This window comes from Nelumbo lutea, chromosome 3 (assembly GCF_056320005.1).
Source record: "Nelumbo lutea isolate HS-2025 chromosome 3, American lotus-T2T, whole genome shotgun sequence".
Classification (NCBI taxonomy): Eukaryota; Viridiplantae; Streptophyta; class Magnoliopsida; order Proteales; family Nelumbonaceae; genus Nelumbo; species Nelumbo lutea.
In genome coordinates, this window is record NC_142686.1 from 93533339 (window position 1) to 93548296 (window position 14958).

General features: G+C 36.7%; 1 protein-coding gene across 4 annotated transcripts; it reads left to right on the forward strand.

Annotated features, from left to right (window-relative positions):
• The first annotated feature begins 1668 nt into the window (after positions 1-1668).
• On the forward strand, positions 1669-9935 carry MCM3 (Minichromosome maintenance (MCM2/3/5) family protein). 4 transcript variants are annotated; one of them, XR_016110300.1, is made up of 18 exons: positions 1669-1850; positions 1936-2048; positions 2184-2392; positions 3037-3167; positions 3249-3487; positions 3573-3809; positions 3887-4041; positions 4123-4331; positions 4434-4599; positions 4697-4890; positions 5364-5423; positions 5533-5625; positions 5851-6959; positions 7056-7204; positions 7396-7464; positions 7577-7718; positions 7871-7963; positions 9684-9935. XR_016110300.1 is itself a non-coding variant. In XM_088979606.1 (17 exons), the coding sequence occupies exons 1-16, from the start codon at positions 1785-1787 to the stop codon at positions 7925-7927; spliced, it is 2316 nt and encodes a 771-aa protein (XP_088835732.1). In that variant the 5' UTR covers positions 1669-1784; the 3' UTR covers positions 7928-7963; positions 9628-9935. The 4 variants fall into 4 exon arrangements, 2 of the variants coding, with proteins under 2 accessions (XP_088835732.1, XP_088835731.1); XR_016110299.1 differs by having other exon boundaries at positions 5851-6026; positions 7126-7204; XM_088979606.1 differs by lacking the exon at positions 7056-7204 and having other exon boundaries at positions 5851-6026; positions 9628-9935.
• The last annotated feature ends 5023 nt before the right edge of the window (positions 9936-14958 follow it).

Here is a 14958-nt window from a genome sequence, read left to right on the forward strand (position 1 = left end):
CAAGTTTTGGAGTCCATTGATAGCTTTAGTCGATAAGGCCCAAGCTAAACAACCCCTAATAAGTTCATCTTGGAAGTTATAATTAAAATAGGCCTCTTTATCAACAAAAAATGCGCAAGCCCAAGCTTGAGCCTGGCCCGACCATTGGGCCTAGATCTTGAGCTTGAGCCCAACCCTTATAAAGAGTCCGAAGCTCAAGCCTAAGGCTGAAGCCCGATTTGTACACAAAATGTCTTATTTTCAATATATTTTTATAAACTAATTTTGTATTAATTTAGTAATAATTTGATAAATTAATAAACTAATTTATATTTCCCAATAGTAAATTGATATTTATTAATAGTTTAAGAATCATATATGTATATTATATATAATATAAGTGTTTTTTTATATATGTAATAGTATTGGGTCGGGCTTATTTGAGAAAGCCTGAGCTCGAACCCACTGACCTAAAATTTTGTCAAAGCCTAAAAGATAATAAGTCAGGCTAGGGCGGGTCGTCAGACTACCGGCCCATGAATAGGTGTAATTGTATATATAAACAGTTGTATATATAAAAAATCATATGAAATAAAAACTTAAACATCTTTTTCAAATTAAAAAAAAATGGACCTTTCATAGCTTAGCCCAATCCACAACCTGGCCTAGCCTGGCCCAAGGCTCGACCCATGGACTAACTTGGCCCATGGCACGACATGGGGTTGTGCGGGCTTAGGCTGTGCCGAACCAACCCCCTAAATTATCCCAAGGGAGGGAGGCACGGCTTGAGACGCCCTGTGGACTAGCACGACACGATCCACAGGCGGCCCACAGGGTCGGTCCACCATGCCCCAATTTACACCTCTAATTGAACCCACCCAATACTAGGGATGGGGTGGGGAAATTTGAAGATTCCCCATCCTTGATGAGGAGTGGGGTGCCTTGCCTTTGAACTTGCCCAACATCGAGGAGTGATTGTCTTGCCCTTAATCTGTTTGACACTGGGATGGGGCAAAGATGAGGTAGAGTGTCTTGACTATGGGGCAAGGAGAGGGATAGGGTGTCTTGCCTTAAACCCAATTCGTTGTCATTCCTATATAATTATTAATTATTAGTGAAATTAATAAAAATATTAACATTTGTAATTATTTTTATTTATTTAAAATTAATCAAAAATTCATTTAAAAATAATAACAAATATTAAAAATAGTATAAATTATTAATAAAACTAAGTTTATTAAAAAATATTTGTTCATGTTAAATTAATAATAATTATTTTATACAAATCAACATCGAAGAAATATACTATATTAATTTTAGATATTAACAATAACTTTGAATATTTTTAATTAATTAACAAAAAATTTTTACAAGAAAGTACAAACTAAATGTAGATTTCTAATTTCCACTAAGAGCTATAAACATCAAAATGTCAACAACCCACCGTGAAGTGGCATCAATTCCGGACTAACATCTACTTTGGGCCTATAAATTATGACCTATGCTGAATTATTCTTCTCTCAAACTTTTAATATTAATTAATAATAAATAAAATTATTAAATCTTTCAGATTTTTCGTACATCGCACGGGTTGTTAAACAGCGATAACATCTTAGCACGTGTCACCCTTTCGATTTGCTGACGTTGCATTCCCGCCAAAACCACTCCACTCATCTCTTAGTTCCCGCCAAGAACCCTAAGAGAAGAACAACGAAATCGGTCACAAACTCATAACTCTCTCTGCCTCATTTCTCTCTCTCTCGTTCGCTCGCTTGATCGCTGGAGATTTGTGATAGGGAGAAGAAATGGATGTCAGCGAAGAAATCATGGCTGCTCACAAGCGAACTTTCATGGAGTTCTTGGATCAAGATGTAAGCCTATCGATCTACTCCCCATCTCTCTAAATATCTGTCTGTGTAGTTGATATGATAACAATAAAAGAGTTAATGTAAACAGGTAGGGAAGGGCATATATATGCAAGCTATTAGGGATATGATCGATCTGAAGCGCCGGCGTCTCATCATCGACATCTCCGATCTCCACGACTTCAACACCGAACTGGCTCGTAGGTCAGTCTTCAATTTCTCATCAGTCTTTCCCAAAACCTGCTTGATATATTTTTTTCTCTTTATTCTATCTCACTCAATTTTTTTGTTTGTCTTTGAATGAATGAAACTTGCCATTTTTGTCCTTCTCTCTCACAGGCTCCTGAAGAATCCGAGTGAATACATCCAGCCGTTCTCCGATGCGCTGACAGAAGTGACACGCAACATTGATCCGAAGTACCTGAAGGAAGGGGAACAAGTTCTCGTTGGCTTCGAAGGTCCCTTTGTTTCCCGCAGAGTCACTCCCAGAGAACTTCTCTCCTCCTTCATTGGTTCCATGGTCTGCGTCGAAGGCATCGTTACCAAATGTACTCTCTACTCCCTCCCCTTTTTCTGTATGAGACAAATACTGCGTCGTAATTCTGTCTTGTTTAACAAGAGTTTCTATTTCTAAGCGACAGCCTTTTGTGGAGCTTTAAGTCTTTCTGAAGGTGCTTAAATTGTTAATTCTTTGTGCTTCAGTTAGACTTTCAACCCCTATCCACCAGGGGCAGGTGATCTGAAAACTATTTTACTTTTCACAAGTTTCTGAGAATACTTGATTATGCAGAGGAACACGCATTGAAGAATTGAAATATTATGTATAAGCAGTTTGTAAGGATGAGAAGTTACTTTGCAGCATTACAAAGACATCAAATCCAGTAACTATATCCTGGCGTACAAATAATTCTCTCTGCACTATTTGACCAGTGACATCAAGCTGGTTATCAAAATAGGGACGAATATGTAGCCTTATACAATCTAACGTAGATGGTGGGTTGAATGTTAGGAAACATTAGTATAAAACATTTATTTTGGGTTGACATATTTAAGGACCTGTTTTGTTTGAATGTTCTATGTTCTAGTAGATTCAGCTTATATAATGTCTGAAAGATGAAAAGTCAGTAATTTTCCAAAAAAAGGATGAAAGTTCTGTTGGATGTGTTCTAACCTCGTTTTTCGCCCATGAAAGGTTCGCTAGTGAGGCCAAAGGTTGTAAAAAGTGTTCATTTCTGTCCCACAACTAGAGCCTTTACAAATCGTGAGTATAGAGACATTACATCCACTATGGGCTTGCCCACAGGGTCCGTATATCCTACACGGGTAATCTCAAGTTTTTTGCTGGAAATCTACGTTTTATTCTTTTTCTGGAGGAGGATATGTTAACAGCAAGTTATTTGACAGGATGACAACGGTAACTTGTTGGTGACCGAGTATGGATTGTGCAAATACAAGGACCATCAAACGTTGTCAATGCAAGAGGTGCCTGAGAACTCTGCCCCCGGTCAGCTTCCACGTACGGTGGATGTCATAGTAGAAGATGACTTGGTAGACTCATGCAAGCCTGGTGATCGTGTTGCAATTGTTGGAATATATAAAGCTCTTCCAGGGAAAAGCAAGGGCAGTATGAATGGGGTTTTCAGGTAGCGCCACTCTGTCATTGTTCCTTTTCACGCTAATGTTGTGTTTTCTGTTTTAAAATCCTAATCCATTGACTTTGTTCTGTAGAACTGTCCTCATAGGTAATAACGTTTCTCTGCTCAACAAAGAGGCAAATGCACCAATCTACACCACTGAAGACCTGAAAAATATAAGGAAGATAGCTGAACGAGAAGATACATTTGACCTACTTGGAAATTCACTTGCTCCGTCCATATATGGGCATTCATGGATAAAAAAGGCAGTGATCTTGCTAATGCTTGGTGGAATGGAAAAAAACTTGAAGAATGGGACACACTTGAGAGGGTTAGCATTTTTTCTACTTTTTTTTTTCCGGCACTTAAAAATGTGGTCCCTTCATCTGATTTCCATTGCTGTTTTAGTGACATAAACATGATGATGGTTGGTGACCCTTCTGTTGCAAAGTCTCAACTTTTAAGAGCAATCATGAATATTGCTCCTCTGGCCATATCAACAACAGGTCGAGGTTCTTCTGGTGTTGGATTGACAGCTGCTGTGACTTCTGACCAAGAAACAGGTAGTGTATCTCACTGAGTTATTGTATGTCAATACTGTTTGTGCTTGTCCCAAAACAACATTGAGTGTACTTGTTAATCAGGAGAAAGAAGGTTAGAGGCTGGAGCAATGGTTCTTGCTGATCGAGGTGTTGTTTGTATTGACGAGTTTGACAAGATGAATGATCAGGATCGTGTTGCCATCCATGAAGTTATGGAGCAGCAGACTGTAACTATTGCAAAAGCTGGTATTCATGCATCTTTAAATGCTCGATGCAGTGTGGTTGCAGCTGCAAATCCTATATATGGGACTGTAAGCTCTGCATCCATTTGTTTTCAACTTATTACTATCAATAGATATTTCATGATTCATGTAATGCAAACCTTTGATGCTGATTGCTGACTGAATGTGCAGTATGACCGCTCACTGACACCGACAAAGAATATTGGACTCCCTGACTCCCTCCTATCCCGTTTTGACTTGCTATTCATTGTGTTGGATCAAATGGATCCTGATATTGATCGTCATATTTCAGAGCACGTTGTACGCATGCATCGATTTCGTTCTGCAGTAGATGGAGGTATTTTATAAGTTCTGAAGAAATTGTGGGCTTTCTAGCCTCCGTTCAATTTTAAAAATTCCTACCTGCAAAAATTTGAAAATCGTGGCTGGTGCAGAACTTGATGGGATTTCAAGATATGGAAGAGAAGATGATGCTGAAGCAAACTCTGCTGTCTTTGCCAAGTATAACCGCATGCTACATGGGAAGAAGGCTGGAAGAGGACGCAAGCATGAGATACTCACCATCAAGTTTCTTAAGAAATATATTCATTATGCGAAGCATAGGATTCAACCAGAGCTGACAGATGAGGTCTGCTGGTTGTTTCCATTTATGTCCACACTATTTAATTGTCACCATACAAAATGGTGCTACCAGATTTATTATCTCCTCCAACCTTCCTTTACAAGGGGTGCAGCTTAGGAGTTAGGTCATCTTAGCCTGAACCCAACATGAAAAAGTTGGGCTTGGTTAAAGTTCAGGTTGAAAAATATGAACCCAACTTAACTTCAAGTTGGATTAAGGCTGAGGCCTTGGCCAACCTGACCTAACCTGAATCTGATGTCCATTCATACTGGCATATGTAAATGTGTATTGCATACATGTATGTTGTAACATAAATGTGGTAGTCCTAAAGAAACATAACTCTGTTCCCACATATCCTGATGCTAAGGCTGGTCTTCAACCTGACCTGGCTTGCATCTTGAGTGGTTTGAAACTATAGTGCGTCAGCCAATTTTAGGTTTATGGTGTTTCTTGAGCTGATTCTTATACTAAATCTGCAGGCATCCGAGCATATTGCGAATGTCTACGCAGAACTTAGGAATAACAGTTCAAGCGGAAAGGTTGGTCTTGACAGTTAGTGAATATATTTGAACTGAGCCAAAATTCCTCTAATAGTCATGAATCTTTTAATTCCTGAATAACATGAGTTATCTTTTTTGGTTTCTGTAGACAACTGGAGGAACACTTCCAATTACTGCCAGGACCCTAGAAACCATAATACGTCTATCGACTGCTCATGCCAAAATGAAATTGAGTAAGAAGGTATTTCCTCTATCATTGCAAGCTGATTATCAATTTCAACAATATAGTTTCAAACCCAGAAATACATAGGGTTGTTGTGAAATAAGAAAGTCATATGATGGGCATGGTCCTTGCACATATCTTTTCATGTCTTCTAGCAGCTTGCCTGTGATTGTATCATAACATCATATTTCTTTTCTTTACCAGCTCTTCATTTCACACTTTTTAACATTAATCCGAGTGCAGGTTACAAAGATTGATGTTGAAGCTGCTCTTAAAGTCCTAAACTTTGCCATCTATCATAAAGAACTGACAGAGATGGAGGAGCGTGAACAAGAAAGAGAGAGGGAGTTGGAAAGGAAGCGAAAATCTGACCATGATGGTAGGAATAATGATAGAACTACTGGTGCTACAAGAGATAGGTAAGAAAATGAGGTGATATGTGTTTTCTTCTTTGCTTAGGCCTTAGATATTTACTTCTTATTGGTTCATTGGTTTTTGTCTGTGCCCATATATTGGGTTAGAAAGCAAACATTAATACACATTAACATTCCCATGCCTATGCCTGTGCCTGATTTTAATCTGTCTACAACCTTTGCATAATAAACACTTCCTAGAGTTGATAGAAAAAAAGGGTTCCTACTTGGTGTATATGGTTGTTTCTCTAGCAGAAAATACATCATAATTTTAGGCTTCAAAATCTTTGTTTTCACTAGCTTATACCATAAAAGGGTACTCTTCAAGAATTATATTTGCATATTTATATTTAGTCCAGATGTCTTTGTATGCACACCAATAGACTTGATATTTAACTTTTGGAGTGGCCATTCTCCAAACTTGCTGATAATGCCAGCACCTCTGTACCACTGGCTTCTTTGCTTTGGTTCTCAAAAGTTATATTCTAACGGGTGAAGGACAACTACATAAAGGCACTGGTTTCCTTTGTAAAGAAATTAAAGGAAAATTAGTTAAGAAGGATCATCTTTTATTCAAAAGATATCTCCCAAGGAATCCTAACTTTATTCTCAAATTCGGTATCTCCATTCTTTTAACTTATTTGATTGTATGGTTTCCAAGGGTTCTATCTCTATGGTTCATCAATAAAAAAGTGTTCTATCTCTATGATTCCTTTCACATACACTAACAAAGTCTTGTGTTTTTCTTATTTATGCCATCTACCATTTATTCTCAATACGCTGTGTCTCTTCCCAATGTCTCAAGTATCTGTATGAAGCTCTTTCTACATCTGGAAAAGTACTTATGAAGCCTTATTATATACTGTATGGGTTTCATTACACAAGTCCTGTTCCCCTTTTCCACTCTATCAAGCTACATGTCATTAGTTAAACTGTGAGGTATGAAATTGTTTGTCTACCTACCCATGTTCTTTTTAGCATGCCTCTAGCTCTTCTAAACCCATTAACTCGCATCAAATGATTATTTGAGTGCAGTAGGTGGTTTCTATAGACAGATACATGAAGATTGACACAAAATATGTGGATGCAATTCTTCATTTTTCAGAGTTCAAGACTCACACTCATATGAACGCCCCATCCAATATGCCAATACTACCATATTTTGATTTTTTTTTCTAGACTATGTAAGTTCAATGTATACGTCCCTTCATATCCAAAGAAAATTCCAATTACAAAGTTTTGTAATAGTAAATTAAGGGTGCAACAGGTTGGGCTGAGGTCAATCAAGGCCTTCTGATGAGCCCAGCAGATTAGTAGTGACATTAATTGTAAACCCTTCTTCTGATGCCTGCTTTTTTATTCTTGGCCTTTATAGTGCAACAACAGATGCAATGGAAGTAGATCAACCTCCAGCTGAGTCCAATCTTAACATTTCTCGAGAAAGGTTAGCTCCAACAGATATTTCATGAAAAACTTATTATTGTTTATCAACGTCTTTTTCCAACTACACTCATTTTGACTGTTGCTTTGTCACCTGTTCATCTCATGGATTGCAGAATCGAAGCTTTTGACTCTGCGTTCGGCCAGCATATGCGTGCAAACCACTTGGATCTAATATCTATTACAGAGATTGAGAAGGTTGTCAATGTTGGGGCAGCTGCACATTACACCCGATCAGAGATAATGTCCTTATTAGAGGCAAGTTATAATGATATTAAATAATTTTGTTGAATGCACAAGCTCCGAGGTTATTTTAGTTGTAAAATAAAGTGAAAAGCATTCCATGTTAGAGTTTTTCCTCCTACCAGATACTGCCTAATTTTGGCTACTAACAAGTTTTTATTTTTCAGAGACTACAAGCAGATAACAGATTGATGATAGTTGGTGAAACTGTGCATATGATGTGAATACTTGCAGGAAGAGTATCCCTGATGGAGGCCCAGGTTTGAGAGGAATATTGTTTATGAACTTTCTTGCTTCCTGTGATATTTAAAGAGTTCTGTTTTCCTTTGTTCCCTTGTTTGTTGTTTCTCCACCTAGTTTTTTGGTAAAAATTGGAGGAGAGAAAGGAAGACTAGTTTCCTTATTTCCTTTTTTTCTCTCAATTGGGTTTCTGTTTCTGGGTGAGCATATTTATTTCCCTAGGAACTTATTTCGTAACTTAATACTGCTGCACAAACGAATGGGTTAGGAGTAGGATTCTCTGTCAGGGTGGAGAATGAATTCAATTGCATTTGAACATCTTGCTGGTTTTCTAAAATAGGAACACATTAACTGTTTTTGGTTATCCTGTTTGTCAGAAATTTGTCTAAATTGAGGGAGGAAAGAAAAAAAGCTGACCCTGGGTCTTTATTCCCAGAGTAACCACTTATTTCTAAGGCCTCATTTGGTTTGCAGGAATAGGGGTCTGAAATCGGAATCAGAATGGGCTATTCCAGTTCCAACTGTTTGGTTGGGCGGGATTGGAATCCCATTCCCATTTCCTTCTGGAATGGCATTCCCCCATTTGAGGGAATGGCCATTCCTGCTTATTTTAATTTTTATTCCCATTCCTGTCTGAACCAAACAGACTATGGGAATAGACCAATCCGATTCCAATTCCAAAGGATTTTGATTCCGATTCCGGTTCCGACTGCAAACCAAATGGACCCTAAGAACTTCCCATCCATGCCAAACATATTCTTGTTCCTAGGAAATTATTTTGCTATGAAGAAACAACAAAAGCATTCCTAAACAATATATTCTCATGGAACCAAAGTTTAGAGGGAAATATATAATTGATTTGACTGCAACTTTAAAGAAAGAGCGATGTTGGCAGAGCACTTGTGCAAACAAAACCATCTATGCAAAAACTCTCAATTGTCAGATATGCCGCCTGCATTGAAAATACATGGGTGGGTCTAGGTGTCATTAGAGCTGAAAAGAATTGAGTCTTCCAGTGTAAAGCATTGGAACTTTGATATGGATTAATGCTGATTTAGTAAGTCTAAATTGTTATTTCAATGGGATCTTCATTTTCCACCTATGGTCCATTGTACATAGCTCCTTCATAAACGACTTTATTTGTTGAAGGACTCTTAAAGATGGTTAATTTTGAATGAATTATTGCTTATTTTATTTTGAAATATTTCATGGACCAAAGTTTTTTTGCCTGGTGTCAGATTATAATTTGTTTGAGCTGGCTATAGTGAATTGGGAGTTCTCCATGGGTCTTCTCTAAATCTGAAACTCTTCATTGAAATTTAATTGCCTGCGTCAGATCTTTCCAAATCTGTGAATTTCTTGCCAAATCCATGAATTCTTGTTCAAGTGAATGAAACATTTGGGGCTCTTTCGTTATTTCCTTGGTGAATAAATATATTTAAAAAAAGAATGATGAAAAGAAATGCATAATTAATTAAGTGCATATCAACCCATCTATGGAATGCATATTTTGATTATGGATGAACCCTGAAATGTGTCATTTGCACTACAAATGACATTACTCAACTAGTAAGAGGTGCTCTGGGGTCAACTTTTGGAAATGGAATTGTTGCTTGTGATCTCATTGTTGTGCATCTTTGTTTCCACATCTTTTCTTTTCTGTGATAGTCGGTTTTCCTTTCAGGCATTGTTGCCTGTCTCCTTATCCTTACAACCAGCAATTTTATCAATAAATCTTAGGTTGTACGAGAAACGCACAAGCAGCAGCAAGATGACATGACTGCTATTTGGAAACATGGTGCGACTGCTCAATGTTTGATTCCACCGGGCCTGCAAGATGTAATCCTGCAAATTATGTTGCTCAAAATGTTGTTTGCTAGTGTAGCAAAACTTGTTTGTATTCTATTGCCAGCCCAAGAAAAAGGGATATTTGTGTGTGTGCGCACTTGCAATTGACAATGTTTTCAAGGATACATTTTTAAAATTTTCCAATTCTATTCTTGTTTGGATTACAGTTCAGTTGATCTATCCCTCGTTTCAATTTTTAACTATTTGGCTACCTCTGCCATTCAATCAGACAATGGAAAATCAGAAGGCAGTCTAAAACAAAGTTTAAGGAGTCCTGTATTCAACATTATCTCGTTCAATGCCATATCTTTTATTTTCTTGTTCATGTGGTGTGTTGAGTCTGCTGACATTTAACTATTTAAGAATATCAGTAGTTATTGAAAGTATGCAGCAACCAAGTAAAAGATTAACACCTATTGTTTTTCTACAAAGTAGTCTTGAGGGGCTGACCCAACTTATAATTGATATCGGAAGATAAGGTACGAGTTTTCAACAACAATTGTGGAATAATCTGGCAGAAAATTTTACTTGCCTTGCTGCAAATTCCATCAAAACTTCCAAGGGTCTAATCTGAGACTTTCCTATCTGAACTGTTCCAGAGGTCATTGATTACTTCTGATTTCTAAATCCTTCATTAAACAAGGGTGGCATGGATCAGAAATTCTGGGCCTGACTTAACAGTAAACTTCATTGAATCACCTATGAATCCATGATTCCTAAGTTTTCATCCTCGTTAAAAGGGAGGAATTCTAGTTTATACTACCATAACCATTTCTCTTACGGGTACATGTAATATTATCAGAAAGCCATCAGCCCATCACATGAAAAAGAGTCAAGACACGGGCATTTTTGCGGCTTGACATGCAAACGTGTATGAGCAACAGGAGAATGAATATCGTTACAGGTTACCATTGCAATCTCTAGGTGATGTTCTCACCAACGACTAAATTACCAGTATTGAGTATCACTTGGATATAAATACCGATACACTTTATAAATGTATAGATGCAGATGCACTTTATAAATTTTGGCCACAATTAATGTATAAATACATAGAAAATGTATATTTAGTGGTGTGTACGAAAAAATATATGAAAATTAATATAATATAATGCATAAATATTGATACGAAAAACAAAGAAGACAATGGGGGAAAATAATAATTCTTGATCTCAAATTCAAGAGGTTACAGCCCTATTTATAATAGAGCTAAGGATACAAGGTTGGCTACCTAAATTAGAATACAAAAAGGATATGTACAACTAATTTCGATAGGACTATCTCTCCTTAATTCTAGGATGCTAATGTTGATAGAATACGCTAACATCCCCCCTCAAACTCAAGATGGTAATGTATCAGTCATCTGGAGTTTGCCAACTAGAGCATGGAAGCGAAGAGGAGAGTGAGCTTTGATAAATATATCTGCAGACTGATCCTGGAAAGAGACAGGAATAAGGCGAACAATACCCTCGAGCACATGATGACGAATAAAGTGACAATCAGTCTCAATATGCTTAGTGCACTCATGAAATACATCATTGTGGGCAACTGGGGGGATGTATATAAATCTCTTCAAAAAGATCGCCATTGAGAAAAACATTCTTAACATCCATCTGAAATAGCTGCCAGTGCTTAACTACAGCAATTGCAATAAGATTGCGACCAGAGGTGAGACGGGCAACTGGGGCAAAAGTCTCATCATAATCAATGCCATACTCCTGTGTGAACCCTTTAGCTAGCAATCTAGCTTTATACCTTTCAACTGAACTATCTGCCCGGGTCTTGATTTTGTAGACCCATTTACAACCAATCACGGATTTATCAGGAGGTAGGTCAACTAAATCCCAAGTGTGAGTGCTTGTAAGAGCTTGAATTTTTTCTGCCATTGCTTTCTTCCATAGAGGGTCAGTACTAGCCTCGCGATAGGTGCAAGGTTCGTATAAAGACATAATGGTAGAATAACAATGAAAATCACGAAGAAGAACGGAAGGTTTAGTGACCCTACCGGAACGACAGAGTGGAGCATCAGAATGGTCAGGGTTGAACCCATCAGGAGCAATCAAGGGCTCAAAAGAAGGCAGAGCTGGAGGATCCATAGCCAAGGTAGATGCATTCGGAGAGTTTGTAGGTTGTGGAGTACTGTTAGAGCTATCAAAGGAAGTAGTCGGACCTGCAGGTAAATCATCAGGAAAAAGTGAAATAGTAGGATCAGTAAAAAAATGTGAAGATGTCGTGGTAACTCGAAATGGGGAGAGATTTGAGAACATTTTGTGTTCCCAAAAGGTAACATGACGAGATATGCGAAGTCATTGGGAAAGAGGATCCCAACACCGATATCTTTTATGTTCAATACCATGCCCGAGAAAACAACATAGATGTACTTTTGGTTCCAATTTGGTATGTTAATGAGATTGTAATAGAACAAAACAAGCACAACCAAATACACAAAGTGACTGGTAATCAGGGCAATGGCCATACAATTGTTCATAAGGAGAAATGTTACCAATAACAGGAGAAGGAATGCAATTGATGGTATAAACAGCAATGAGGTCTGCTTCCCCCCAAAAATATTCAGGACAAGAGGAAGAGATTAAAAGAGCTCGAATAGTATCAAGAATATGCCTATGTTTTTGTTCTGCACGTCCATTTTGTTGAGAGGTATCGGGACAAGATCTATGAATGATAGTTCCATTTTGTGAAAGAAATTGGGTAAGGATAGAATTTTTATATTCCATGGCATTATCAGTGCGAAAAATTTTGATGATAGAGAAAAACTGAGTTTTGATCATGGTGGCAAATTGAATATAAATTGCAAGTAATTCAGAATTATTACGCATGAGATAAATCCATGTATATCGAAAGAAATCATCAATGAAGATCACAAAATAACGCGAACCACCCATGGCATTATGAGGCGAAGGTCCCCAAACATCAGAATGAATAAGGTCAAAAGGTACTGAAGAAATATAATCAATTATATTAAAAGACAAAGCATGATGTTTTGAAAGAGGACATGAAACACAATCAAAGTGTGTTGTTTTAACAGAACTAAAACATCCATTAGAAATTAAAGATCATAATCTAGAAGTAGAAATGTGACATAGGCAAGAATGCCAGACACTAGAGGTAACAACAACAGCAAGAGATGGTAATTGAAGAGATGATAGCTCAAACAATCTCCCAATCTTACGACCTGTCCCAATGATCTTCCCTGTCCGTGGATCTTGCACAGTACAACCACGACATGAGAAATGTATTTCAAAATCAAGTTCACATAATTGTCCAATAGATATAAGGTTTAGAAATAATTGAGGTACCGAAAAAGTGTTAGGAAGTGACAAACGAGATGTTGAAATAGTTCCTACACTTTTGATAGTTAAGGTGGAACTATCAGCAGTATGAACAATTGGTGCAGTAGAAGGATGTGACTTGAAAGTAAACATGGATGAATTGGATGTCATATGATTGCAACATGCAAAATCAAAATACCATGATGAGGTAGTACTTGGAATGATGGGCAAGACTGAATTAGAAGGCATACCGGAATTAGGTTGGAGCTGGTGAAGAAGAGCTTGGAGTATGACTAGTCTTCTTGCAGTAATTGCAAAAAATCCGTTTTGAAGATATATATCAATTAATTTCTATTTTTTTACATTAACAAAAAAGTCAATCAAATATTAAATTCTAAAATGTAAATCAAAATATCAGTTAATAATTTATATAAATATATAATCTCAACTTAAAATGTATAAAATTTATTAAAATTTCTAAGATATATATCATATGTGGATTCATAATTTTTTTATATATTTTTTAAATTAAAAATCAATTTTTGATATAAGTGTAGATTAGTAGGTTCGTTAGATTCAATTTAGTATTATATTCTTGAATATTTTATAAATATATATTTTTATTTTAGTAAATAATAAACATGTTATTTAATGTAAATTAAAATATTAATTAATAATTTAAAAAATATAAAAATTTTAAGATATATACCATATGCAAATTTGTAAATTTTAATTACTAAAATAATTATTCTATTATTAATATTTTATTTATATAAAGTTCTTGAGATTCAAATAATTTTTTGATATAAATGTAGATTTGATAGATTATTTTTTCCATTATTTTATAAAATACTATTTTTGAATATTACTCTTTTTAATTTTTAGTTGGAGTTGTTAAACTTAAATGTGCATTCTTTATTTGGATTGCATTTAGATAATAAAATCAATAAAAGTTGGGTCCATTTGGTTCATAGTCAGGAATAAAAAACCATCGGAATCGGAATTAGAGTGGTCTATTCCCATAGTTTGTTCAAATAAGAATCAGAGTGTGAATTTAAATCAACTGGTCCCAAGGGAGGGGGAGGAAATAGGATTCCAATCCCATCCAACCAAATAGTTTGGCCCATTCCGATTATGATTCTAGACCCCTATCCCCGCGAACTAAAAAAACCCTTATTTTAATTCATTTATTATCATAAGAAGCTAAGTGGTTTAGTGGTTTAATAGTTTAAGTGCTCAACATGCTAATTGATTTGGGTTTGAATCACCCCGTTTACATTTTTTAGTAGAAAGTTAAATTGGTACATATGGCGTATCATTGAGTACTAGTCCATATTGGTGTGTATCCCATACAATGGGATGCGGGCCAATACACCCGGTTGGTAGATATACCTCTAGTCATAGTGTATATTGTGCCGCTTAGTAATAATACCGATATGATATACTCCATATAAGACATGTAATATTAATATTTCAATCATTGGTGGTCACAAATCAGGCCTGGGCTGGACTAGTCAAGCATAGTCACCTCACACCGACCTCACACGCACATCCTACCATGCATTGGAAACATCTCCCATACTTGTAAATTATTATTCACGGGAAATGTTCCCAATGCATGGTGGATGTGCTTGTGAGGTGCCCGTGTGTGAGGAGTAGATCCCGTTCCGTACTAACAATCCTGAACTTGTCTTGTTCTTGGTGAAATGTATAATACATGTCTGTAACGACTCAAGTAGTATTACCTTGAAGCTAACAACATCTCTCCCTAAGCCCATGTAGGCATTTGGCATGGAACACAACAGAACAGTGCTATGTATGTATAAGTAGTAACACATATTTTTTGTTTGGAAATAGTGATGCCACATAGGTTGTTT